Source organism: Harpia harpyja, chromosome 8 (assembly GCF_026419915.1).
Source record: "Harpia harpyja isolate bHarHar1 chromosome 8, bHarHar1 primary haplotype, whole genome shotgun sequence".
NCBI lineage: Eukaryota > Metazoa > Chordata > Aves > Accipitriformes > Accipitridae > Harpia > Harpia harpyja.
In genome coordinates, this window is record NC_068947.1 from 51680229 (window position 1) to 51704702 (window position 24474).

The following is a 24474-nucleotide window of genomic DNA, read 5'->3' on the forward strand; positions in this document are numbered from 1 at the left end:
TGTAACTGATAAGACAGGGACAAGTGGGACTGTGCAGAACTTAATAACAAATCTTTTCTTAACTATCTTACCATGTAACCTCCTTCTCTAGACCGCAGGAGTGCTCTAAGGATTAGGCGCTAGCAACCGAGATCAGCATGACTGAATTTGGGCCAGGAACCGGATCAGACCTCAGGAGAAACCTGTGTGTCTGTGGGGCCAGCAACTGGCGCAGGTGGGGGTCTCAGCATCAGTAGCTGGAGGGGTCAATGGAGGGAGCATGTTTCTGGGGTGCTCTGTGCGATGGGGGGGGATTTACATTATCCCCAAATGTGACAGTGGGAGCTGAGGATCATGGTGTACATAATTTGCAGGCAAACTGGACCAGGCAGCAAGTAGGAAGCCCAGGATCCAGGCATGGACAGAGCGCCTGGGCTGATATTCAAGGGGTCTGCGAGTGTGGGGATGCTTGAGACAAACATGTGCATCTGTTTCCTAGTGAGAATCAAGCTGAACTAGCCCGTGAGTAGGAACCAAGTACAGCGAGTTAAGAGAGCTCATGATCCAGCCACAGACAGCAGATGGGCAGAGAGCCCACATGGATATTCAAGAGATCTGCGACTGTGCGTGCGTGCTTGTGGATCTAGAGAGTGAGGGCACGCGTGTTTTCACTAGTGAACTTCAGTCCTGATCAGCTGGAGAGGAGAAAGGGGACTTGGCAGTCTACACTTATGTTTTATGTGAGTCCAGGTAGTGCTATACAAGGGTGTCGTTGAGGTGGAAGCCCTTATAAGAACAGTGTGTTAAGGGATGTTAAGTATTCTCTACCGAAGAGCTTGGTACAGATATAGCATAGGATATGTGAGGGCATTAGTATTTTACTATTCAGCATTAGTATTTTACTACTCTAGCAAAGAACAAGTCAAAAAACTCATTATTGCTTCTTAAACCTTCTCCCCAAAAGAAAACTTTTACATGAGATTTATTTCCTTAGAAAGTGTCATCTTAAAACCAACTTCTTCAGTAAGTACTAAAATCAGAGTATGTTACATGATGACATGGAACTAAGCACATCTTAGCTGACAGGCAGTAACATACTTTGAGCCTTCTTAATTTTTAAAAAAAAAAAAAAAGTTACCTTAAAATGTTTCAATTTAAATTTGTAAAATAGTAGGAGAATTCCACAATAAAGGGAACTAGCAATGGGAGGGCAGCAAGCAAGTGGGAGAATCACAAAAGAATGTTATTGTTTTCTTTCTGCCTCAATCAATTTTGCAAAGACTGGGGGGTAAAATTACTCAGAGCGGAGAAATGTGCATTTGAACCTTTTCAGAAGGAAATTAATCCAGGTCTCTCATGTCTTGGGTGAGTGCTCTTATTTCTAGTTCTACTTATTTTTATTTATTTCTATTTCTTATTCTATTGTGTAAAAGGCTACAGGCACCTTGTTTACTTTCTGCTATACAGTGAAGTTGGCTATCTTTACCAAAGCAGAACAGGTTAAAGCACCACGATGAATTGCAGCCTCTCATAAGGCACTTCACTGAAAGAGACTGGCTCAAGAGAGAAGCAGATTATCAGTCACTATATTTTTATTTTTTATTTTCCTACTGCTTGACATGCAATCCAAGTGTTGTCACCACCTCACGCTAGCATGAGTCCCAGTTAAAGGTACTTAACTGTCCCTCTGTAGTACAGCAAAGTTTTTCAACTAGCAGCCTGTCAACAGTTGAAACTCTTAGAGCTTAGATTTAAAAAAAAAAAACCAAAAAAAAACAGCAGCAAAAAAAAATCCCACAAAACCCAACATTAACTAGGTCAGAAAATAGTTTGCTTTAACCTTAATATCTTCACTGGATTTCAAAAGTCCAGTTAAGCTCAGCAAGGGTAGAAACAATAAAGCATTAATACAGAGAAAGTGCTAGCAGCATCTATTATCTACACCCTATGTCTTGCAGCCTTGCCCACAGCAGTTACTCTTGAAACCAAACTAGAATGCCCAAGGATTCCTAGTTCTATGATATTTTATGTGGGAACAACAGTTATTGTGGAAACAAACAGGCCATGTTTCCCTTTCTGTTAAATTCCTTTTAAGTGATAAAATAGTCAACTACTGAAATAGAATTTGGGGGTTTTTTGGTTTTTTCTTGAAGAAAAGCAAACCTCAGGCAGAGCAAAACCTTAAAGGACTGTGGCAGGATGAGGTACTCCTGCAGATTTAGAAAGTGTTAATTCAAATTACTTTACTTTTTTAGCCTTACTATACTGTGTGCCTGACATGTGGAAGCGTGTTGAAGACTAAAGTAACGTAGTGTGTATAAAATGCTCAAGATAAGCATAGCTTTCAAACAAAGTGAACACAGTTAAGGGATTTCAGTTCAACAAGAACTTTAGAAACATGTGAAAGAAATAAAAAGGAAATGAAAAAAAAAATCAAGTTGTAAACTAAGGAGTGATGTACAAACTGCTGCAGATCTCACTCTGTCACCTGTTCAAATGTTCCACTATTCCTTGAAAAATGAAAAGTGCCTTGGCCATTCAGGAAAATAGTGGGCAACTGCCTCACACATGCCTGTCCTGGTTTTGGCTGGGATAGTGTTAATTTTCTTTCTAGTAGCTGGTATAGCTACTGAAGATGAAGTGAAGATTTATACTAGAACAAGAATAAGGACTCCCCTTTTGGGCTTTTTTTATCCTTTTCCTGATGTTTTCTAATACTCACATTTGGTTTAGGCTGCTACTACTAGGCACTGAGGTGGTATCTTCAAAATACATTAGAAATCTCTTTTCTGCATAATAGGTAATCCAGAGCTCATCCTTTAATACATTAAACTAACACTGAAATTTTTGCCCAACTGCATCCATTCATATTTGTTGGAACTGAACTCCATCTTGAATTGTAACTATGAGTCTTTCAGGAAACTGAAACTGAATTTTAATTGAAAACTGAATTTTCAAATTTAATTTGAAATTGAACTGAATTGTAATGCTCAGCCCTTCAGCAAATCCTGCCCTCACTTTTGAAGTGTCAACTTTTTTGTGTTTGCGTTTTTTTGTTGGTTTGTGTTTGTGGTTTTTTTTTTAACAGATGGTATCCCGGTGCTGTAGCCCTTCAAGACGGTTGCCTGTCTCTTGGAAACATTCTATCCTTCTTATTTATTTTAATCAAGCTTCTTCACTTTATAGTATTTGATTTTTAAAGAGTGAAGCTAGATAAAAGTGAAGTTTTAGAGTTTTATTACATCTGCATGGATGCTGAATCTAAATACATTGTAGTCACTGTTAGGGAGCAGGTCTTCAGCAGTGTATATTAAATTAGTATTTTGAGCTGGTCAATACCAAGTGAATTTGCTTCTCCTCTTTTTGGTTCCCACAAATAAATCACTTATGATATGCAAAAAATACACATATACATTTAGTATGCAAGTGTTGGCATCATGTGTCTAGATATGATTCATCACATAAATGTGAAAGCAACCAATTCTTACAGCATGACTGTTTTTCTGCTCCTGCAAGCTCTCTCATTACCTTTAACAAATCAAGATTACAGTCACCACCCTAGCTGGCAGCTGTGAATATAGCCCTACTGCCATGATCTCCTCCTCCTGGCTAGAAATTTCAGTTCACAGAGGCTTCTCAGTTACTTGTGTTCCAGTTACCTTGTTTATTGATTCAATTTACAACTGCTTTTTAAACAACGTCACAAGTATTTGTAAGCCAAAGCTACTTAACATGATGGCATGAGTACAAAACTACTGCCACCTGAGAGCCTGGAAGGAAGCACTTCAGGTCTCAGTTCTAACAGACTTCTATGCTGTTGACACAGACACCTAAGCCTATATCCAAACTGTGTATAAAGCAAACTTCTAGCCAGTTTACACAAGGTTGCTACTGCTGTCAGGAGGAACCTGCACTATAACGAACAGCAACTTGTTGAGGCATCTCTGGCTTTTAGGGTCTGTCCTACAAAAAGAAAGATAGCAATATACACCGCTGACTGCTGAGGTTTTCAGGCAGAATAAAGGAATTACAGGTATTGTAGCTCTGCTGCCCTCAATGTGGTATGATATATGTGATTCACCACACGTAGAAGCCTGAAAACAGATTTTGTACTTAAACACAAACTTAAACCTGAAAGAGATTCATCTTTGACTTTCACTGGTCCTGAAACAAGTATGACTTTGTCAGCAATGCCACATTTTGCTCCTAATTGAGACACTTTTTGAAGTCCTGCCACCACAAACAGCACGTGAAGATTTCAGACCACTCATGCAAACTATGACATAAACCAAACACACTTTATATTTAAGTAATTTGATACACAGTTTGCCTGTGTAAACCACAACTCTGTGTGAATCACGTCATTCCTTTTCCATGTCCCTAGCGTTACTGTGGTCTTTTTGCAGGCGAGCCTCTGACAATTCTTAGCTTGTATCTTTACCCCAATTTGTAAAAATGTATTTCATTCCAGAGTTTTTAGAACTGACAGGCAATGTATCATTTGCTACACTTGCCCATGTCACATTTCAGCAAGGATAGGAAACACTGAAGGAGGAAAAATATGGCACAGATCCTGTTGCTACCATGCCTAGCCAATACTCAGGTTTCCAGATGTTCTTGTGAGAATTTAAGGTATATTAGAAAAGAAGTGATAAGTTTCTTAACCTGTCAACAGGAGAGAACTCCTATGATGTCTTCACTGTCAGATATGGAAGATTGTGTCTGATGTACTGCCTTTCATAGCTTTTCAACGGGTTGCGAAGTTAGACACAGAACATTTTCTGAGGTATGTGATAGCCTTTCATACCCTTCAGAAGGGTCGACAGTCAGGATTTAGCTTCAGTTGTGCAGTTCTCCTTCTGACTCCCAGGAAGATGTAGTTCCCCTTCTCCCTGACTGGGGAAGCTATCCACTGAAGTACAGCAAAGCTGTATACAAACTAGGAAATTAACAAACAAAAACTATACTTAGTGACAATCATGACTGCATCAGGATATACACATCCAACCCAAACCTTAAAAGCACAGAAATAAAGAGGGGAAAGACTGCTGTATTCCACCGTACTTTTCTGTTGCCTAGGCACTGTTGATAACACACTCTGAAAGGCTTTCACTTCCACTTTTGGTGGAGAAAAGAACCCAAGCCTCCTGTGCTTTAATATGAGCTACAAAAGAAAGTTCAGCACTTACTTTCACACATTTCATGCATGTTAATTTATATTGCCTTAACACTAGAAAGAGTTTACTTGATGGTGTTTGAGTGCAAATCTGATGGTGATAGGCTGCTGCCTTATCTTTTAGAAATGGCAGTGAAAGCCTTTGGAGTGTGCTACCAAACAGCATCATAGGCAGTATGAAAGTGGAAATGAATATAGAAGTCCTTCCCTCCAACTTTATATTTCTATACTTTAGAGTGGGTGGATGGAGGGAGTGTAACCCAATGCAATCTTAAACAACACTAAATATAGCTCTGTCTGTTAATATTGGTTAGGTAAAATACCTATTAACCAAAATATTTCATTTTCTTCTTGGTGTGCAGAAGAGATTGCAAGATTATGGCTTGAGCACTACCCAAAGTTTCCACAGTATTCTAACATCCCAACTGCTCTGGAGCAACAACCCAATAGTTAGATCAGCTGGTAACTTACAATAATGTGGTTTACGATGCCAGGCAGACTTTTAACTTTCAGGAAAAAAAGTTACCATGTGCTGAAATTATTCCTGTCTGATTTCTGGCTAAAGATTGTGCATGTTCAAAATCCAATTAGTATCACAGAGACTGGAGTAGAACTAGCTACAGGCTATGACCTCTAGCAGGAACTATTGAGCAATTTGGAGGGACTGGGGAGAAAGAAAAATAAATTATTTAGTTTAGAGATGCATCTAGTATTTCAGAATTCCTTCTGTAAGGAAGACCAATTCTTAAGAAGTAATGTTTTAATTCATCACAATGTGAAATTAATTTAGAGAAAGAATAAAAGAAAATACCTCAACTCACAGATTAAATAGGTTCACCCATGATCTTAGTTAAATCAGATATTCTTCCCAGATGGGAATTATCCTTTGTCCTCACAGCTACTAAAACAGACTAGGCTTTTATTCTCTCCATTTTAGCATATGGCCATCTTCAAGAAACACTTTACCAAACAGCATTTTCCAACTTCAGAAATGAATTTAAAGTGGTTTTTGGCTCAAATGTTTACAATGATTTTGACACTGAGTAGGAGTCATCTGAAGTAATACTTCAGAGAAGTCTTCTGAGACAAGCAGATGTATCAGCTCTGGAGCGTAAAGGAGGTTTCATCCCACCTTGTATCACACATGACATTCTCTAGGTTGAGACTAGAAACTAAAGAATTAGGGCCTTTCTGGAACTTGTTACATGTCTGTGATAAGACTTTCTTTTCAACATGAGATAATTATTGCAATTACACCTGCAATTGCCAATTTTACTTCCAAGAAACAGTGGCCTTGAGATCTCCCATCAAGCATGTTGTAAACGTTCTCCAATGTCCTATACTTCACAACTTTTCTCTAACAGGCCTCCTTCTGCAGTTCTAAAAATCTAAGCCTCATGATGGACATGATTTGCAATATGTCATAATTACCAGGATAGTTATCTCCTGCTCAGACTCACAAACACTGGTTTTTTAATCTCATTTTCATAACTCCCAGTATAGATTAAATGGGGTATGCACTTAGGGCAGTCAGCGTTTCACTATACAGCGTGTGTGCGCTCAAGAGTTCAAAGGCAGCTCAATTACTCTGAATGGAGCCTGAGGGGTTCTTAAATGAACTATCGCTTTTACTTTTGAGAAGTTGCTTTTTACATTTTTTCAATGGACTTGAGTAATGAATGCATCAACATGCTTCCAATCTTGCCTGTGACATATCCTAAGGCAGCTGCTTTAAGCTGGATTCTTTTAAATCGACATGTATTTTGGTGATTTGGTTGACAATGTGTTTTCTTCCTGATGCAACAATCCTGAGAAAGAAAGCTTCTACCCACACAACCATAACAACTATTTTTCTATGCAGAATGAAGGGGGGTTTTGTACTTTTAAAGAATCACCTGCTAGAAATGAAGCTGCAATATTAATGGCTCATAGCATTAATTTCCCTCTCCCTGCCTTCCCACCTCACCTTTCCAAGTCACAAAGCAATTCTAGCCTGTTCTCAGTAGAAAGGGGGCAGATCTAAACTGGTGGTAAGACACCCCAAAACGTTTAAAAAAACTACTAAATACATGCATAGATGTACCTAATGATTTTGTTTAGCTAGATGAGGCAAATTTTAACAAAGGAGAGATTATTTTATCCTTACTTGTTTTCAAATAAGGATGTGACAACAGTTTAGAAGACAGAGGATTACCAAGGGTATAGTTAAGAACCTCCACACCTAAAGCATTACTTTTACACATCTGAGTAGTGGATACCAGGTGTGAGAATACTGTGGAAACAAGGACAGGCACTTACTCCTTCACTTGAAGAGGAAGACGTGGTACAGTGAATACTTATGTAGAAGTCACAGAAGTAAATACACTATTGAAAGAGCTTCTGGTGCCCTAGAATTTAAGTTACCTCTAGGACTCTTCACAACCATATCTTCAGTAGATCAAAAATATGAAAATAGAGATCCTGAAGTTTTGAAAAAATGCTCTAGTAACAAACTTTACTTTCTATTGCCACTTCCAGTACTTATTTCTTTATGGAATAACCTGTACAGGTATCTGATTTTCTCAAGCTCTTCTTTTGCTTAAGTCTGCAACATTCCTGTATGATTGTGCATCCCAAAGCAATTCTGATAGACTTGGGAAAAACCACAAGGTTAAGAAAATGTATTGGGCTGGATTGTTCCCCAGAAAATGCTCTTAGACTTCCCAGGAAAAGTAGAAATGGCCTTCTAGAGAAAAAATACTGCTCCTCCCTGTTTCTAAGGTGGTAGCAGCATGGATAAAGCAGCCAAAAGATTCTTCACTGCAAGAAAAGCAAAGGCAAAAACATTTTTACCTTAGCACAAGCAGCAGTAACTACCTTCTCTGCACTGCTAAATGCACAGCAATTATAATTGCTGATGCAGGAAAAAAACAGTGGTACAGTTGCTGATTTTACACAGCACTTTTTGTTAGAAGTTCAGCTAGTCCACAGATTAACACACAAGCCACAATAAAGGCAGAATCAAAATTTTTGGAGCTCTACCAAGGTTAGATTAAGTAACCATATCATTCTCTATATCTGACAAAAAACATGATCTTCGGTGGCCAAAGTAAAATTTTGACTGAGAAAGCTGGAACAAATACAACTGTAGGAGGTTTCTTTGCTTGCAGTTCCACTTCCATCTTAGTCATGTCCTTACATCAGACAAGAAGGACCTACACAGCTTTCCACCTTCATAAGTTTTGTTTTCTTGCCTGCTCATTTCCTAACATAAGCATCTCTGAAGTTAGACAAGCATCGGCTCTTAATGCCAGGAAGCTTAGCAGAGACTGAGTTATCTTCCACAAAAGTATTAACTTTATTTCCTGTGCTTTCTGAGATGAAGACCTCATTCATGGTATTAAGACTTTACGTTGCCCCTTCAGCAGCTGAATGTTCTTTGTAAGGGAGAATGTATAAACAAAAGATTGCAAGTGCCACCTGCAAAAGATATAATACACTTTTTCCTCAGGAAAAACATGCAATCTCCTGCAAGTTTTCTGCAAAAAGAGAATAATTCTATCCCTTGGGTGAAGAGGGTTAACCACTTCATGCTAATTCTCATCATATAGAATGAATAATCCAGAGCCATCAGATACAAGACTAGCAAGTGTCAGGCTGCCTTCCAAGGAAAAGGATATGAAGGAAAGAAGTACTCCTTGGCCACTTTTGTCAATGTATTATGGGGCTTGGTTTACTTTCTGTGTGAACATGCATTGTTTCTGCCTGGTTACTAATGAGTGAGACAAATACTTCTAATGTCTAATATTTCTGCTATTTATTTCTGTTCCTCAAAGAATAGATATCTCTAACTGGACTTCCACACATCCTCTGCAATCTCTGAAAATACTCTCTGTATCCAGTGAGGGAGAAGAGCATTGAGAAATGTAACTTCAGAAGAATTAAATTTGATTTACATGAGGAGACTTTCATTCAACTGCCTTGATGGGAACCTTGTATATTTATCAGATAAAGCCTGGTTTCACTACAATCTGTTTTTTCATCACTTCTGAAAAAGGGAAGGAATGAGGCATTGTCCTTGAAAGCCAAGCAAAAAATTCACCTAGTATAGCTGTTCTGAAAAAAACTCCATATCCAAGGAAAACAAAACATATTTAGCAGTTTCTTCTTTATCTAGTCAAAGAAAAACTTTTCTCTGGGAAAGAGATGGTAAATCTCTCATTTATACCATCTGGAGACAAGTCCTGGGAATTCTTCTTGATGGCTGACACTAAGTCCAGACTCAGAACAAAGATGTGGTCTTTTGGAAGCCTAATTGCAAAGACTGACATAAGGGAGTAACTTTCATTTGCTTCTGTGGGCTGTCACTTACCATGAAGGGATTCCAAAATTTGGTGTAATCAGAAGGGACAAATCCCAATGCAACATGTTAGATATCCTCCTTTATTGTTCAGTTTAATAAATAGCAATTTTAGATTTGGCTAAGCACAACTGCCTGTATCAGGAATTATAAGAAAATATAAACAGGAATAAAGAAAGTATTTTACAATGTAGGTGTCTATATCTGGTGGTGAAATCAAGAAACCTGCAAAGTTATTTGATTCTCAAAGTTTGTAGCTTACTCTTTTCATACTTGAGAATTTCTGTATCTTAGTGATTGTCAAAGGCATGAAGCAAATATTTAAGACAAGGTTTTCTCGACCTTAGCCTCATTTTGTCATTCTCTAGCATGACCGTCTCCCCACCTTATAATCTGTAGATGATTACAAAATTAAGTAATTTGAATTTGAGAGATGACTGGGCCATTGAAATATTCTCATTATGCACAGAACCTACAATATACTTCTGCTTATATATAATTATATATCTGTAACTGTGTACACATACAAATATGCACTTTATACACAAAAACCAGTGTACCACCTGGTATGTGTTTCTTCTAGCCTGCAAGACAAAGATTACTGATCATAGCTGAAAAGGTTACCTGGATCTGGGCTCTGTTTCCAGCTGTTATATTAGATATTGTCCAGCATGCTTCCTTTTTGATAGATTCTTTTGGGCTGCTTAGCAAGTGCAGTAAACTCTGCAGGGCTGAACAATTCAGAATTACCTGAATACAAAAGAAAGAAAAAAACAAAACAAAACAAAAACCAAACAAACCACAACTTAGAGGAAATTTAGGATAAAGAATCACAAGAACAAGGAACACAATGTCTTCAAAATCTAAAAAGCATATCCCATCAGATGATCCCCAAAAGAAAAAAAAAAAACACCCAAAACCAAAAAACAACAATAAAAAACCCCACCCCAACATAAACAAAACAAAAAACCACCAAGAACTAAGAAAGAAATGTTTGCAGGAAAGCTAATAAGCAATTCAGGTAAGAGATCATTCCTTCATTATGATTTCACTGTGACCTGAACACAAGAAGATACTAAGCCCATTACGACCAAACAAAAATAAGATGACAGTATTTTCCTGTCATCTTGTTTTCTGTAGTTTTGTGTACTTGGAAGCTCCAACTACTTCTGTTTTCCACATCAGCTGGCACAGTGGGGTAAACTGTTGTCAGTGTTGTGTCCAGTGACATTATGAATGGGCAATTCTTATTAAAAATTTTAAAATATTGTAAAAAATTGCAATTTTACACAGCAGAAAAGTTGCAGGAAAATCTGCATTTCCAAAATAGAAATTTTAAGTGCCCAAAGTACAAGGAAAATGCCCCAGAACAGTGATGTTACAAGAGCAAATACTTGATTATGTCATGTGTGATAGTGAAGGGCTTTTTGACCCTCTAGAAGGGCACAAAACAGGATTCAATGACCGAAAAATGAATTTTTTTTTTTTTTAATTAAATTCCAACTTCTTACAAGTAAGAAAGAAATTGGAAGAGCCCACCAAGAAGCACGGTAGTTTTGCCATGTATGGCAAAAGCAGGCAGCTCAGAAAGAACAGTGTGGTACAGAATTTTATGAGAAATTCTTCAGTCTGTTTGTGGAGGTCAGAAGGATGAGAGTCAAGCTGAATCATGGTGATGACTTCTGATCGTGAAATCTGTGGACTGAATTCCCTTGCTTGTATCCCCCCTCACAGGCACATACTCCTAAAACCTTTCTACTCCACATTAAGATTAAAAAAGTAAAGATTACAGTTCAGGATTGTATCAGGTATCTACTGGGACAAATTTGTTTTTTTCTTCATGCATACAATATATGGTTTTGGCCATCTCCAAGCACTGGCAATTGTTAATAGTTGGAAATGAGATGTAAAGTAAAAGCAGGTTTGTGCTCTGAGGTTGTACAGAGAAGTTTTCAGGCAACTGTGTTACATGTTGCGTTCATATTCAAAAATGTATGAACTGTCAAAGCTGGGCTCTTCCTTCTGATTAAGGATTTTTATATGCATTCTGTACCCCTCTTTAGCATACAGTACAATCTGCAGGCAGGACCATCAAGCACTTAAACAGTTACTAGAATGTTACTTAAACAGTTCTCTAAAATTTTAGGAAAGCTTATGGTATGCTCCTCTGAAAAAATTCTGTGCAACAAAGAAGTTTAAACATTTTTTTTAATTAAAATTAAGATTTATGCAGTATTTAATAACTTGCATTACATGTGATTTAGTGATCCCTTGTGTTTATTTTTAATGAAACTATGAAATTACAAAACACACCTCAATCATTCTTATGACTGATGTGCAAAACAAATGCCATTGAAAAAACACAAGAACGCCTATGCAATTCAGCTACACAAAAATATTGTAGCAATCAAAAAAATCACATTAATCTCCTCCTAGTGGTAAGATACTCAGTGTCCTGCTGCTGCTAACTCATCTTTATCTCTGATCTCATTGTCACAGAACTACAGAATTCCAAAGGATATATTCAAACAAACCAAAAAATAAGCATTGAAAGAAGCCTCAAGATGAGGAACCTGGATTTTCACTTTGGCATAATTTACATGGGAGGAGTAATTTAACACTTTGAATGGGGAACCAAAAGCTTTATGCATCTACACCTCACTGAAAGCATCTTTCTCCACACTCTTCACATCATCTCACACCTCTAACTGCTACCACTGCCTCCTGGATGTCCATTTCACTGCCTCCACTGCACACACCTCCCCATTCGCAGCTACTACCGCTTCTTGATCCCATTTCTCCCATCAGTTTTAATAGAGTCAACAGCCACCACAGCAAGCCTCTTTGAGCCTCTCACTTCAATCCAATTTGGTTGTGCATTTGTCAGACAGCTCTGCACCACACAGGCATGCTTCTAGTTTGTGAACTAGAGATGGAGGCCAAGAGTCAGCAAAGTTTCAAAAGCAGTAGCCTACTCTACGCTCTTCTTCCTCATATTCCCAATTAAGCCTCACAAAAGGTTGTCGGAATGCACAAAAAAGTGGGGAAAAAACTTTAACATAAGGTACAACAGCAGAAGCCTGTAACTGGAGCTTCTGTTCTACATGTAAAAAGAGATTGCCACCAGCCAGTGGATCACAGCTAACACATGTATGCAAGGCACGGACTCTCTGCTCCCACAGATTTTAAAAACTGGTGGGAGCTGCTGCCTCTTGCAAAACCTACCAAGCAGCAGGATGACAACCTAGTGCCTCTGAAGCATCAGGTTTCCTGGCTCCCAGTTTAATTCCAATACAGCGGTGGTAGTCACTGACTCCTACCGATGCTTCTCCAAACATATGCCCAGACACAGCTACATACCATCCAAAATCTGACCAGACACTCGGTTTTGGTATATTCATCATAGACCATCAACAGCATCAAATGTGACAGGCCTTTGATAGCCCTACCATGGCATATAATTCAGCATAAAATTCAGCCTGAGGCAGACTTGCTTTAAACAAATTAGGAAAAAAAAAAACCCCAAAGGGTACTCCACAGCTATATAAAAATCTCAGACATAGCTATGTAAAAACCACCAACAGTTCAAAACTGAACAGAAAAACTATGAAAACCACCACGTTTTGAGGCAACTAGCGTCATCAATCCTTCACTTTCAAACTTCAAAAGGAACAAGAGGAGGTGCTTGTGAATAGGTTACCACAACTAACAGAAAGATGAACTGCAGTACAACACAAGAGAAAGTGAATCCATACCTGTGTCTGGATATCATCTCCTGTAACAATGTTCCCAACAGCTCGTAAGGCAGGAGATACAACTTTGTAGTCGTTGTGCCTAAAATTACCAAGGAAAGATCTAAGTGTTAACCATCCTGAAGCATCTCCATCTTTACATCCTCAAGAAAGGAACATCCATCAGCCAGGGGAAAACCTCCCTGCTAAACCTGACTTAACTCTCACTATCTCAATCAAATCACTCTCTGATTTTAAACTAATGGTAAGTCTTTCTAGGGTTTCTAAATATTTAGGCCTTTAGATATCATTCAGCAGCATAAAAATAAAATATGAGATTAAAAGAATACAAGTCCTTCAGAGTATAGGCATCCTTGGGAGGGAAAAAGTAATCCGCTTTAACTATGAAACACACTTAATGTAGCACCCACAAAGGCAGAGAACAAGACAAAGGAATACGGGTAGAAGCTGTGTGTTTAACCCATAGAGCTGTTTGACCATCTTCTGCCATTATATGCATCCTCCCATCATCATTGTTAAGTCAGGATTGGAATAGGAAGGGTGAAGTAAGGAATTTTTTTCTCAAATGAAAGCACTTATTTATAAAAAGGTACCTTAGGTAATACATTCTACTTGTTAATCCAGCACCAGATTTGCCTCAATGTTAAAAGCCTTAATAGTCTTTTTTATTTACATCACTGAAAACCATTATTTCTTGTTCTTAGGTAACTGAATGCTCCACATCCTTCCCCTAGACCTGAAGAAACAGCTCTGAACAAGGCCACCCTCCCTGACCCCAACTCCCACAGCTACACTTTACTGACCAATGTGTATACTCTTCTACAGTAAGGGTTTAGGAAATTATTTACATTTCAAGTCCTTGGTACTGTCAATTCTAGTAAATTTTACTCTTATATTTGCATCTTTGATATCCTTCAGCAATTTCATTGGTAGGTAATTATAACATGGACTTCAATGGCACAGAGAAAATCCCAGTACGTATTATGGATTTTACAAAAATGGAGCTGTTAGGTGCAGGAAAAAATCTCTTAAGAAACAGCGAAACTAGTACAAGAGAAGTTCCATTGTTTCTGTTACTCATGACAAATAGAGAAGACTGAACACAGACAGGTAAAATTAAAACTCAAATCTTGCTTTTTGGAAATTACTACATTTCAAGACATATCTAATTAAACTTCCTATTGCTTCCTATTGAACCTTGATTTTAGGGAAAAAAATGGACAGTACATTTGCTCAGAACAAATTTCTTACATCAGCAATTCCACAAGTCTTCTGCAGACTCCTGCATCAATCACAGCCTGGATTTTATCATTGGGGCCATCAGACAAATAGGACAAAGCCCAGCAGGCATCAGCTAATACATCTGTATCATTGACAAAGAGCAGCCAGGAAAGCACACTAAGACAAGGTGAAACCTGTAAGACATTAAGAAGAGATACATACATTGTGCAGTTAAAAGGGCCAGAAGATCTATTAACATGTCAGTTAATCTTGTATGTGACATTATAGGACTAGGCACTGGCATCTCAAGGTTCAATACCCAAGAAAATTTCAGACCTAGGTAGCACTTCTGTGCAGGGCTGTAGCTACACAAGTACAGAGGAGCATGGCAGCAGAAAAACGCTATGAGAATTCTTCAGCCTCTGCAGTACAATGTCTGGCAACTTGAATTCATACTTGTCCACTAAGATGTGCCATACTTTGCACTACAGCAGCCAAGATGTACAGAGTTTTGTTCTTCTGTGGGATGGTCATCTCCAGTACAGGAACAGTAACAAAAAGCTAGGAGGCAGCTATATTAAAACAGTGGTTGTAAATGTCCACCCAAAGGACTAAATACATTCAAAAACTTCATCGGTAAGAAGTCCATACCTTGTTTCAGAGAAATTCTGAAACATTTTTGCTACTGAGTTTAAGTTTCACCACCCTCATTGCTTAGTTGGCTACCACCACCTCACAACACATTTCCTTTAAAGCATCTCTTACCTTGGCAAAATCTGGAGGAGGATTTTTCCCTCTGCAGAGGTTGGATAGAGCCCATACAGCATTTCGGGTCATAGTGAGACGGTTCTGTTTTGAAAGCAATCTAAAACAAACCAACAAAAAATTCCAACCTTTGCTTTTTAAAAATCAAAGCCAGGCAACCCTGTAGGATCAACTGCATGAATCATTAAAATATAAATTCAGGCCTACATTTTAACATACACCAGGGCAAAATATGCTAGATTTTTTTTCTATAAAAATACATCCTGAGGACAATCATGCTTGATGGCTGGATACTAACACACATGCTAGACACATGAATCCCAGTATCCTGACAAGAATAACAACCATTACACTAAAAGTGCATTCATTTAATTGCTTAGATACTGATGTGGCAGATTAACAGTCAAAAGGCACAGGAACTGTGACAAAATTACTCTAAGTAGAAGGACCTGCAGGTAGTTTTGGAGAGTACTCTCTTCACTGAACTGCATTTTTATGTCAGTCTCAGACTATCAGCCCCACTTTTACACTTTTGCACGTTAACTAGTGAAGAACAAAACATATCCTCAGAAAATGTGTATGATCAGGTTTAGGGTTTCCCAAACATTCAAGACAGTCACATATCTCACAGCAAGCACCATTTACAGACTTTCTGTGCACACTGGCTCCAGTCCTGGCATACGAGAGCCTTGCCCACTGGGTTCTTGTTAGAACACAATTCTACAGACCACCCCAAACCAGTCTTTTCCTGCAGTAGTTAAGGGGTGGCATCCATACACCAGCCGCAGGGTTCAACTTCTGCTCCGTAAGGCACAGGAGGCCCAATGATGTGATGAACTGTAATACTGAGACCTTTATGAGATCTGCATACCAAAACTGCCCTCTCACGTTAGGACTATCACACCGACCAAAGCTGTGTCAGCCGCTGTTACACTGTAAGTCCCCTTATGTGAGACCAGTCCTCACACAAAGACACCTGTGGAGTTGGTCAATTAAACACAGCGTGAAGCCTCTAAACAAGGCACTTTCCTGACAGCTTAGAAATGACTAGCCATAGCGCTCTTTGGCCTAGGAGGAATGCAGTAAGGCAAGACCTAGTTTTTCCACAACTGTAACAACTCGGTTTCTTTTTCTCATAGCCATCCCACATTGTAGCAATGTCTTTATGAGAATACTGGAAAACTCCACTGCTGCAAACAGAGTTTGCAAAGAACAGAGACTGAATAATCCTAATTTGGACATAACACAAGATGGCATCACTGTTTCAGCAACACTATGGTCCTTCAGCAGAGGACCAGCAAGATAATTAGCAGACTAGAGAAACGACACACAACAGGAGGGTTAGAGACCTGGATTTGTTCAGCCTTAGAAGGACACTGTGTAAGGGGAGCTATAACTGTTGCCTACAACAGTTTAACAGAAAGGAGGAAGCCAGATCCTTCTCAAAGGTGCATAATGATAGGACAAGAGGCAACTGTCACAAGGTGAAACATAGAAAATTCTGATTAGAAATCAGAACATTGTTTTTCACCATGCCATGGTCCAATACTGCAATAGGTTGCCCCAAGTGGTTACAGAATCTACCTTTGATGTTCCAGATTTGACTGGTTAAGTAGCTGAGCAATCTAATCTGTTCTCACCTGCTATGAAGAAAAGCTTTGACTAGATGACCTCCAGAGGTGCCTTTCAACTTAAATTATTCTATGACTCTATAATAAGCCCAGGCATCCACCCACTCTGTAGAATAAAATAGTTCCAGCTTAGCTGCTCCTAAAACATGTTTCCATTTTAGCTCCATTACAAAAGTAGTTCAGGAGTCCCCCATTAAAAAGTCTGATTACTCCACAACAAAACTAATCACTATTATTCTTCAAGGCAAAAACCAAAATTCAGTCTTACCAGACACTCAAGCAAAATTCTGGAAAACGTATTAAAACAGACTTACTGCAATAAAGGGGGCAGGATATTACAGTCCAATACATAGTCTCTGCACATAGTGCTGTCTCCAGCAATGTTGCCAAGAGCCCATACTGCCTGCAACAAAAAACAGAATAGTAATTGCTTTTATTCTCACAATTCAACCGGTTTTGTGTATGTATTAGAGTGGGAGATACTCTGTTCTCACTGTTAGATCCTGGACAATGTACAGAAGGGGAATGCATTCTGGTTGAGTATTACATATATACACCCAAGCTCATTATATGATTCAGGAATATTTACACAGATCTAAGAGGAATACCAAAACAGCCAACATGTATGTCTCCAAAGACTTCGCAGGCAGACATAACCTTGCTCTGTCCACAATATAAGAGATGAGCTTATCTCCTCAGGCTTAGTAATGTACTAACTCTACACTCCTCCGAGTTCAGAGCTGGTTCAAGTCCAGATGTTCATAGCACAGGTCAAGCAAGTTTGTATCTACCCAAAAATGTTTGTGTGGAACAGCCCATATTAGTATTTCCTAAGAAGCCATAGAAGCATGCGTTGTTTACACAGTCATATTAAGAATGCTGACACCAACTAAGATGAAAATGGAATCTATACGTGAGATAAACCAATATTCAGAATCAAAGCGTTCAGATGGGCATTGGCATATATTCTTTAAGAGAAAGCTATACAAGACAGAACCCGTGTTGCCTATTAAGACATATGCATGGCAAAATGCAAGACATATTTTCTCCCTTGGACATCAGTACTACTGTAACCCTTCATTTTGAGAAGAAAAGATCTAAAATACCAAAGATAATTAAGGAAGCATGAAATCCATCTTCTGTGATATGATGAGAATAAAAGATTTAATTGTTTTTGATTTATACTTTTGGTTTAAGTGGTGTTTTTGATATCACTGTCCACTAGTAAGAGAGTTTTAACTGAAAAAAATTAAAAGTAGCCTATATGAAGCATAAAAGCCATTTTATTACTTCCATGAGATTTACAGATGATACTTTGTAACCAAGAAAGTGTATGAAACTCTCATTTGCTATTTATTTCAAGTTAGCAGAGGACCAAGTTCACATCAAAGATACATATATCTGCTTATTTGGTAAGACCCGTATAATGTCTACACAACCACTGGAAATACTTCCAGTAGTGCACGTAGAGGACAAAAGCAATCCTATTTATCATGGGCAGCAGCTGAATGTCCTCCCCACGTTTCTCTTCAGTTGAAGACAATGTATTTATCTGCAGTAAAATGTGTTACAGTGCGTAACTATTTCCCCAACAGAACATAGGTAAGCTCCCCACACAAAACAAGCATGTTTCTCTCTCCGTATCTCAACTTGAAATAAATTGCTCCTCTAAAAGAATTGACAGAATAAGCCAAATTTGTTACCTAAAGGAAATTCTCAGATAATCTGAAATAAACTTATTTATTCATTATCAATAAGATGTCAATTGATTTGTTGCATCAGATTTCTGCTGTAACATGTTTTTAAATGGTGACAAAAAGATGCCACTTTAAAAATCAGACTCCAACCACTCTAGAGGCCCAAAACCACTGGCAAATCCTGCAAAATTAATACAGCTAAAACCAGATGTAGATACAGATGTCAGCTTGCTAGATACAAAATAAAAAGGCTCCTCCTCTGTACCAGTATTACCAATAACACCCCATAGATAGATCAATCGGAAGTCCCTAAACTGCAAGTTGTTAAGAGACTAGGCGACTATTCTGGGGAAGGATTAGTGTGTTTTGTTCTCCTACTGTTTTTCACGCTTCTGCTGTCAGCCAGTCAGAGACACGGCACCAGGCTATACTGACCTTTGCTGTGAAACGGCACAGCCATTACTACACAATGTCCCCCCAGAACTGATCTTCATCGTGAAAACTTATTTTTCATACCAATTCTTATTATTTTATTATTATGTTATGACAACAGTTTGTCTGAAATAAAAGTATAACCTTGGGTCTGGCAGCCTCATGGACTTAAGATGGAGAAGGCAGCTACTGGAAAAATTGTGCTTAAGAGACAACAAATGCCACCTCCTGCAAAATGTCATTTGTATTAGAACTGTAAGAAGCCACACTCGTTGCTCACTGCAATGCTTGTATTTCTGCAGCAATGAGAAGCCCGAAGAATGAATCAAAGATTTCAGCTGGTTCTAAATAAACTTGTGGATCTTCTAAAAACGTTTAGGGTTGAAAAAAAAGTTAGAATTTGCAATAATTTCCTTTTATAGAACATGCGGGTAATTTTGTATGAAGATACAATCTCCTTGCCTGGACACCCTTACACATGTTAAAACACCTCTGGAAGCTGTATTTCACTTGTCTGTGGACTTTGTTTCTGCCATTATAGCAATATCTATTTTTAGGGTTGACAGCAGTGATAATCACTTAATCCAAGAATCCATTCTGACCCTGAATGACAGACTGGTTTTGCAACAGCAAATCTCACATCAAAAAGTCTGACCAGAGAAGTCAAATAGCATCTCTACTGCTTTCCCACTCTTGATTTTTTTTATGGCAAGAGAATTCTGGCCAAGTAGCCTGATATCACAGGACCTGGGGTAAGAGAGGATGTTGCAAGAAATCCTTCTAATGATAATGACTGATAGTACACAAGATGCTAAGAAATTGAAATATCTTTAGAAAAATATGCAAGGTTTTATTCAAAAAGGAAGATGTCTTTCCTTAAGGAGTTACTTCAGCTCTTCAGATAAGCGAGGAACATAAGTCAAGCTCATTTAAACTCTTCTCATCAGACACTGCTATAAATACAAAGCTCTGTCATGGTTCCCACAGACGACATGTGAACAATGACAAGTGTCTTCAGAGTCTGTTTGTCTGAATAATGTTCAATGATTTCCACTGCTGCTTTTGTGCACTCCTCAAGATGCAAATGGCTTGCTTGCCATAACATTTTGGCTTCGTTCTATAAATCCCAAATGTTCTTATCTTCTTTTCTGGATAGTTGCAGAGGTAAAAGGATATTTAATTCCATTAAGTTTCAGAGTTTATTAAATAAAAAAAAATATTTTACTCTCAAAAAATTCCATTTCAGTACTTTCAACATCTACATTCAGACCTGAAGATGAAAAGAATCTGCAATTTTAAGATTTGTAGTCTGACTTTTTAACCAACATCTTAGGTAGCAAAGTTGTGTGTGAACTGAAAATGCAAATGCTGTGTTGTCAATTGCAGCTTCTATTTTTATACACCTGTATAAATTTCCATTTATGGCTAATAGTGGAGTAGGGATTGTTGCAGGTCTCCAGTTTATTTTACTCATTATTAAACTCCAGTGTTTTTTTCCTGCAGTGCTGAACAACTTCAGCAGTCAATAACAGTAAAGTACAAGTTTTGTAGAGTACTTTTGAGCCATATGGTGCCTTCTGTGAATAATCTGTGTGCATTCTGACAACCCTCCACTTTCCCCTGGATTCCGAAGGCGCTCAGGCATTATTTCATTAGGGCTTTGGATATTTAAACCAAGCGCTAAACCAACCACCAACAGTGCGTAGAGTCTGTGCCTCTTGGTGGAGAAGTAGTATTATGAAGTGAGAACCAACACCTTCTCTACTTTTGGTTGCTGACCTGGGAAATGGATCTAATGCTGGGATGAAGACAGTGAAGATGAGCTTGCATACAAGTGTGATTGGATAAGTGGACACAAGGAAGGATATCGTAAGGTCACATTCCTAGGAGATGACTTCTACTATGCCCCAACACAGAAAACACCTTTCTTTCAGTGGCTGGGGTGGTCATAGCTCCTTATTTCTCGCATCTCACCCACCCAAACGCAGAACGTAGCTCATACTCATGCCTCAACTGTTTTTCCACATTTTGATTACTAAGACCTAGTTAGTGGGACTGCTGATGTAAAAGCCAAACAGAACTTGGACACCAGACTCACAGCTCACCTGTGCCAAACAAATGATGGTTACCAAAAGGAACAGCAATACAACTAGGAATGGAAAAATACTGAGAGGAAAAAAAAAACCATTGGTTGCTTTAGCTGAAAACACAAACATTCCCAAAGGAGAATGGGGCAGCTGGGGATTCTCCTGCCACGGGCTGTCCAACAGAACACAATGACACATATCTGTCACTGAAACAATCTCAATCATCTCAGACAGGGAGCGTAATGCCTTGCATGGTTTTTGAAGGAAATTCAATGTTCATCAAGGAAACCCAAGTTGACATCTGGGTTTTAAATACATCAGCAAGGGAACTCGGAAAAGAACTGCAGCTAAGACACTGCTGAAGCTAGATCAACCTTAAGCATGTCTAAAGGGCTTTGGAGTCCTTCAATATAAATAATTTCAGGCTGGCATATCTAAATTTCTAGGTGTCTTTTGGAAGAAAAAAACTGTGATAAGTGGAAGAAGGCTAGGACGTATGCCACTGACTAAATCTAAAAATCAGTACACCAAAAACAGAACCGGTAGAGGTGGGGAGATGTAGCCAAATGGTTTTTCACAAATAATGGACACGTAGCTTCTGTAATAAACTCAGTTTCTTTGATGGGAAAAATGGATGCCAAATCATTTGGCCACTGATCACAGAGAAAGACTGATATAAAATACAAACAATGAAAGAGTTAAAGGATGGTAGGGTAATTGTCAGCCTGCATAGCTTAATGGGAAACAGATCTTGCAAAAAGACATCTTGTAAAGAGATATAATTTCATTAAAATACATATTGCTTAATAAACATAAAGATTCCCTCACACAGACTTCTATAAAACCGCTGATTTAGAATCACACTAGACTCAGAAACTAGCATATGCAAAAGAAACAGTGCAACACATTAGATTAAAACTAGCTTATAAATATGAAAAATAACTGTTGGGAAAATCATGATCAGGTTAGGTAAACTGGTAACTGTTCCTGAGCTACTGCTAAGAGAAGTTTGAAATAAGACAAATTCAATGGTATAAGTCTGTGAGACTGACTTACTGTAAGACAAAAACAGTGGATAACAATTAGCCAGTAAATCAAATTAAATTTTTTTTGGTTTTTTTTTTTTTCAGTTTATGCTATGCTACATATTCCAAATTATATTATCACTAACATTTCCTTCGACAGAATTACTATCCCACTTAGCACAAAGAATGGCTTACTAAACACAGCCTTCAATATTCCTTTTTCTCTTCATCCTTTACCATATGGTTGTAGGGCTAGCTTCTGGCCCATCTGCTCTGAACATGTAGTTTTATTTTCTGTATTTTCCTGTATTTTTGTAATTTGTTGCAAATGTAGCAAGAGTTGCTTGCAAATAATAATCTTCACAGTGCTACTGCGAGAGAAGATAAGAATCATCATTTTACAGAGGAGAAAATTATGGCCAAGTATCTCCCAGTTTCAGGAATCCAGCTTGAGAAGTCCAGGACCAGAGCTGCTCAAAACACAGACCTAATTACAAAAGTCACTTGCAAAAGTGCCGAGTTGTTCTCAACTACAAAGCGAAATAGAAATATTTCACAGTGAGCATTCAAAAAACACAGAACTAGTATCCACTTACTGAAAACTGATATAAGCAAATTGTCCAGCATCAGACACTAAGCAGTAGATAAATGTATCTCAGAAACCTGCAATTGCCTTAATCATAAGAATCTCTTCCCTTTTCTCCTTCATTCACTGTAAAGTGTTCCGACTTTAACAAACAGGGCCACAGTGTGACAAATAAAAGCCTCCTTTACTACCCACTGATTTGTTACCAGGGCAACAATCTGTACATATACTGAATGAGATGAGAGTCATCTGGAAAAATACAATGCAGTTGTGTATTAATGCTATCCTGTAATGCAGAAGTATGAGAGCTAACTTTTAAGTGCTTAATGCTTTTAATTTTTGTCTTAATAGATACTATGGTGAAGTGTTTGGTATTTTTTAAAGCTGTTGGAAAAAACAGAATTTCTTTCATGTTGGCCTGCATCAAACCCAAAGTCATCTGTGAGCCGCGCTGCAATCTCTACACCTGCAGCCCAGAAACCCGCTATGAAAAGGTGTAGGTAACACTTCGCAGTGGTACATCTTCCTTCTTTAGCACAGCTTACTACAGAGCAATTTTTAACTAGTATTTAGAGACTTATTGGTAACAGAGGGATCATGGATTCAGCACCTGAATTGCATAGAAAAATATTTTGCGGTAATTACAACCCACTCTGCCTGCCTGCAGTCTGAACTTTAACATGTCAGCAGTTTATTAGGAGGCAGAGGGGGAAGGAGACAGATAAACTACTTAACTGTGGCCCCTAAGCTCTTCTGTTAATTCACACATCTTAAGGCTGAAGGCTGCACAACTCATTCTAAACAGGTTCGCTCTTCCCACCTGCTCTCTGAACATCAGCAGGGATGGTAACAACAACCTAATAAAAAAAACCAAGTTAGCTCTTGCACAGAAGATCATTAGGAGCAAAAAACTGGAGTAGCCCCTACCACACTCAAAGCATCAATCATTCTGCAGGAACAGCAGCATACAAGTGATGGCTGAATTTGGAAAGTAATGCCACCAATTTCAACCCCCAAAAAACAAACTCTAAAAAGCATCACATAGCTAAGTCTGGATGGATTTTCACATGGGCAGAACATAGCATTCATCTGCCATTTTGGCAAGCTCCCTATCACATTTCTAGTTTCTACAACAACAGACAGACTCACTTCCTCAAAGGAAGCTAAAAAAATGGACAAAAAAAATCTCTTATTTCCTTTAGTATCATTTTCTCAAGCACCTGAATTCAATTTCTCTTAAAAAAAAACTTTTCAAAAATAATTCATCCTGAGACAGACCATTGAAAATGAAAAGTTGCAGAGTGAAAGAACTAGAAAGCTATAAGCAACTGAGAAAATAAAAATAAAAATCTGTCTGTCTTGTGGAAAATGTTAGGCAACCTTAAGTACAGGTGGTACATTCTGAGCCAGCTATAAGAAAGAAAGGCAAGTTACACAAAGCGATCCAATGCTTATAGAGTCGGGACTTCTCCAATCATGCATCTCAATACAGCCAAACGCAAGGTCAGACATCTAGGAACAGAGAATAGAGGTCACACTTACAGGATGGAGAACTGAACCCTGGAAGTCAGTGACTCTGAAAAGAACAATGGATCATATTGGATAATCAGCTTAACCTGAGCTCACAGCCAGCTTCTGTGGCAAAGAGTCTGCAAAGACATCTTGGATATTTACACACCAAAGTATCAAGTAGAAATTAAAATGAGGTACTATCTCTGCAAACAGCATTGCTGGAACAGTGCTACTGGAATACCCAGTGCTTGTAATTTCACCACCACAAAAAG

At 38.4% G+C, this 24474-nt stretch overlaps 1 protein-coding gene across 1 annotated transcript in view; it reads right to left on the reverse strand.

Annotated features, from left to right (window-relative positions):
• The window catches only part of KPNA1 (karyopherin subunit alpha 1), a 52787-nt gene that overhangs the window by 7064 nt on the left and 21249 nt on the right, over nt 1–24474 (reverse strand). Inside the window, exons 7-11 of the mRNA XM_052794436.1 lie at nt 17178–17266; nt 15233–15332; nt 14498–14661; nt 13250–13328; nt 10119–10244 (exon numbers count right to left, since the gene is read on the reverse strand). Of these exons, the coding sequence (XP_052650396.1) occupies nt 10119–10244; nt 13250–13328; nt 14498–14661; nt 15233–15332; nt 17178–17266 (558 nt within the window). The remainder of the gene's footprint in view (nt 1–10118; nt 10245–13249; nt 13329–14497; nt 14662–15232; nt 15333–17177; nt 17267–24474) is intronic.